This window comes from Otolemur garnettii, unplaced genomic scaffold, assembly GCF_000181295.1.
Source record: "Otolemur garnettii isolate 467f Iridium unplaced genomic scaffold, OtoGar3 scaffold00013, whole genome shotgun sequence".
NCBI classification, from domain to species: Eukaryota; Metazoa; Chordata; class Mammalia; order Primates; family Galagidae; genus Otolemur; species Otolemur garnettii.
In genome coordinates, this window is record NW_003852408.1 from 14162930 (window position 1) to 14167473 (window position 4544).

At 39.8% G+C, this 4544-nt stretch overlaps 1 protein-coding gene across 2 annotated transcripts in view; it reads right to left on the reverse strand.

The window, feature by feature from the left end:
- Nucleotides 1-4544, reverse strand: part of ARPC2 (actin related protein 2/3 complex subunit 2) — a 38459-nt gene that overhangs the window by 18355 nt on the left and 15560 nt on the right. For both annotated transcript variants that reach the window (XM_012802195.1, XM_023510301.1), the window contains exon 5: nt 3543-3588. In XM_012802195.1, coding sequence (XP_012657649.1) covers nt 3543-3588 — 46 coding nt within the window. The remainder of the gene's footprint in view (nt 1-3542; nt 3589-4544) is intronic.

Consider the following 4544-nt stretch of genomic DNA (forward strand, 5'->3'; position numbering starts at 1 on the left):
TCATTGTTGTTTGGCGGGTCCGGGCTGGGGATTCGAACCCGCCACCTTAAGTGTACATGGCTGGCGCCTTAGCCGGTTGAGCTATAGGCGCCGAGCCTAGAGGTAATTTTTTAAAAAAACAATTAACACTCTCTACACCTTTAGCCCAGGCAGAACATTCTCTGTTTCCATCTACCTCAAAAAACCCAAAAAACCCAAAAAAATCCACAAACTTGTAAATATTTATAATTAACAAATGCTAAGCAAAAATATGAACCAATATCAGATGACTGATTGTAAGTATGGAATGGGAGGAAGTCATAATTCAGGAATTTTGATTAGAAATTTAGAGTTCCAGGTGGCACCTATGACTCAGTGGGTAGGGCACCGGCCCCATATACTGAGGGTGGCGGGTTTGAACCCGTCCCCAGCCAAACTGCAACAAAAAATAGCCAGGCATTTTGGTGGGCACCTGCAGTCCCAGCTACTTGGGAGACTAAGGCAAGAGAATCACCTAAGCCCATGAGGTGGAGTTTGCTGTGAGCTGTGATGCCACATCACTAAACCAAGGGCGGCAAAGTGAGACTCTCTCTCTAAAAAAAAAAAAGAAAGAAAAGAAATTTAGAGTTCCACAGACAAGTTTGAAGAGGATTATTGAATCATTTGTCTCTGACAGTTTAACATGCCAAATGTCAAAATGGTCAGTAGCTCGGTAGCTTTCTGATAATAAAATATACCCCTTTATGTACCATTGCAAACCCTTTATGAGAGAAGGCAGTGTGGAAAAACCTAAATTATACACTCATATATATACAACTGTGATAGTTTTTATTTGAATACACTATAAAATATTCAAAATGTTTTTTTTTTAAACCTTTTACTTCACCGGATCTCCGTAACAATTCTCTAAAGGTTATTCTCATTTCACACAGGGAAAAGGAGATTCAAAGAGAAAAAGTGACATGTTGAATGCAGCATGAAATACAAGCATAGAGCCACTATATTCTGAACTTAACAGAACGGGGTCCAAGTCCTGGCCTTGCTACTATGTTATGACCTTGGAAAAACTGCCTAACCTCTATAATTCCCTTAGAAAATGGGCAAGGTGATGAGGGAGACTGTTACAAGCATTAAAAGAATGTATAGTATTTAAAATACATGGAACATAGCTAGTCAATATCAATACAGGGGCAGAACAGGAGTTGAAATCCAAGTCTGCTGACCATGATACCTCCTGCCTCTTTATGGTACGTATACTATGAATTCCAGGCAACAGAGCTGGAACATTTGATCAAATAACCAAATGATTAGTAAGTGCTAAGAACTTCTGTATAGATGTTTTTACAAGAATATGTGTATATTACTGAAGAGTATTTCATAGACAACTGATGGTAATACCTTTATCAAACTGTATGGATCTCACACTTCCAAATATCTCAAACCTTTATACTGCATAACTATTTTATTTTTTCTCAAGACATTACTGCAAATTTGAACGTTTGAGAGCATGGGCTATCTAAATCTTTGCTTTGATAACAGCACATTTTTGGCACTCCAATATTAAATAACAATCAGTATTCCATTTTGGGTCTCTGAAAACCAGATAAGCATATAGACTATAAAATGATTAGATTAAGAGAAACCATTTACACCTGAGGTTTGCTAGTTTTAGGAAGTCAAATAAAACAAACTAAATAAAACTACAGCTAAGCTAGAAACCGTTTTTAAGTAAGGCTTCTGATATGATAACAGAACATATTGAGGATATAGAGAAGTAAAAATCTATATGGCCTGCTGAATTTTCTAAACTTGCCTAGACAGACTCACAAAAACAGAGGAGAGATGCTGCTTTCATATACTTTTATACTTTGCACTTGTATGAACACAAGTCTGCCATCTGGCAATGTCTGCGCTTTAACAGGAGGTGGAAGAGAAGGCCCAGAGACAGAAACATAAACTCTCCATGATAGGATTTCAGCTGTGACAAGTATGCCCAAGACTTCCAACATTCTGTTCTAGATCTGTTTGCTTTTCTTAAATTCCTTGATCTGTCTTTAGTCTACATTTATCTTGGTTTTTATTTCTGTGATACATTTGTTTCATCAGTTTGGATGTTAACATATTTCAGTATTCTCTATGGACTATCCACAAATAGTAACAAGTTGCATTCCAAGGGCACTTTTCTTTATTAAGAGACTTTGTTTCCAAAAGACACAAAGATATTGTATTGGGGGGTGTTAAAGTGGTCACACTGAAAAAAAATATATATATAAAAAAAAATAAAGTGAGGTAAGGAAATAAGCTAGCAAAAAGTCAAATGACCTTACCACTTGGTTCTCACTTTGAGATCCTACTAACTGCTGCATCATTTGAGACATACCACTGAATCACTGGGGTGAAAATGCTGTTTGGTTTTCCCACTTTAAGCCTCCCTTTTATAAAACAGGGAGGGATAAAATATTATCCCCCCTCTTCTTTTTTGGAGACAGAGTCTCATTATGTCACCCTTGGTAGAGGGCTGTGATGTCACAGCTCACAGCAACCTCCAACTCTTGGGCTTAAGTGATTTTCTTGCCTCAGCCTCTCAAGTAGCTAGGACTACAAGCTCCCACCATGACACTGGCTATTTTTTTGTCGTTATTGTCATTGTTGTTTAGCAGGCCCAGGCTGGGTTCGAACCCACTGGCCCTGGTGTATATGGCCAGCACCCTAACCACTGAACTATGGGCGCTGAGCCTATTACCCCTCTTAAAGCAGTATAAAACACAGCTGTTCTATTCAAGTATGACACGGTGCTTTTATTTCCTCTATCCTTGAGTGTAGAGATCATTTATTATAAAACCGGCCTGAAAAGAGGGCTGACATTTTTGTTACTTGAAAATATGTTGGCTCGGCGCCTGTGGCTCAAGCGGCTAAGGTGCCAGCCACATACACCTAAGGTGGCGGGTTCGAATCCCCAGCCCGGGCCCGCCAAACAACAATGATGGCTGCAACCATAAAATGGCCAGGCGCTGTGGTGGGCGCCTGTAGTCCCAGCTACTTGGGAGGCTGAGGCAGGAGACTCGCTTGAGCCCAGGAGTTGGAGGTTGCTGTGAGCGTGATGCCATGGCACTCTACCCAGGGGGATAGCTTGAGGCTCCGTCTCAAAAAAAAAAAAAAAAAAAAGAAAATATGTTGTGACTTTCTCTTCCTTCTCTAAATACAGTGTGCAGAAAAAGGTGTTGCTAAGGGGGGAATTGATATTTGGTCAGTCTTCTCAAAGGCATTTTAATCACCATGAGCAAACAAAAGTAGCCTTTTGGCTGGAAGATTAAGGACAGTCATTTGGCCCCATGAAGTGAATGTCAGAAATGCCATACAACACTTCTGTACATCCTACTCTGTACCACACAGGACAAAGCAAAGCCCCTCAAAAGCTATTTTTATAGAGGGAGTGGGAACTGGGCTTATGCAGAAATATTTGCAAAGCAATATTTAAACAAAATCCTTTGGTTATAAAAAGCATGATATATAAATGACATCTCTTCCCATGTTATTCCATAGTTGCTTGTGTGACTACATACCTGATTCCGGATTTACCAAGAAACTCCCATATACCCTCTTTAGTAACTAGAAAAAAACAAACAAACGTTAGTCAAAAGGCTACAATAACATTATTATTTTTCAAGAACTATACTTGCTAAGCTCTTTCTAAGCCAGCACGCTTTCATCTGGTGGATGGGAAACTAGAGACAAAGGAAGCAGATTTATCTACATCAGTGGTTCTCAACCTTCCTAATGCTGTGACCCTTTAATATAGTTCCTCACGTTGTGGTGACCCCCAACCATATGCAACCCTTTAATACAGTTCCTCATGTTGTTGTGACCCCAACCATAAAATTATGAAAATAATGGGTCACGGCATTAGGAAGGTTGAGAACCACTGATCTATATCACCAACTATGCCACCCATAGAACTTCAAATAGAATCCAAAAGGTTAACTGAGGCAATTCCTTTACCCTTTTAGGACCCCACACCCTTTATAAGGTCTCTGTTCTCCAGATTTTACATAGTATTTTATCATCTTTTGTTTTCAAGAGAGCAGAAGGATGCCAAATACAAGGGAGAGAATAGATTACATCAGTTATCAACTAAGCATAGGATAAGCCACTAATCCAGGTTGGAATGAGAAGATAAAAATGGGACTGCTGGGAACTGATTTCTGTTAGCCTGCTAATCTTGTATGCTTTAAAATTATTTATTGTGTAACCAGGTTTTAAGGCAAGGGACAATGGATAATGAAATCTTGCCCAGCTATTAATATTGGTGGGTCCACAGAAGGTTGTACATTGTACAACCAAACCAGTATTTACTGCTGGCTACTTTCTAGCTTTTTGAAATAAACAAACAAAAAGAGACCTTTTTATACCTCTTTAGACCTTTTTTGGAGGGCTTACATGTTCCCTCCAAAACTCATGTTGAAATTTAAGTGCCGGCTCGGCGCCTATAGCTCAACCGGCTAAGGCGCCAGCCACGTACACCTAAGGTGGCGGGTTCGAATCCCCAGCCCGGACCCGCCAAACAA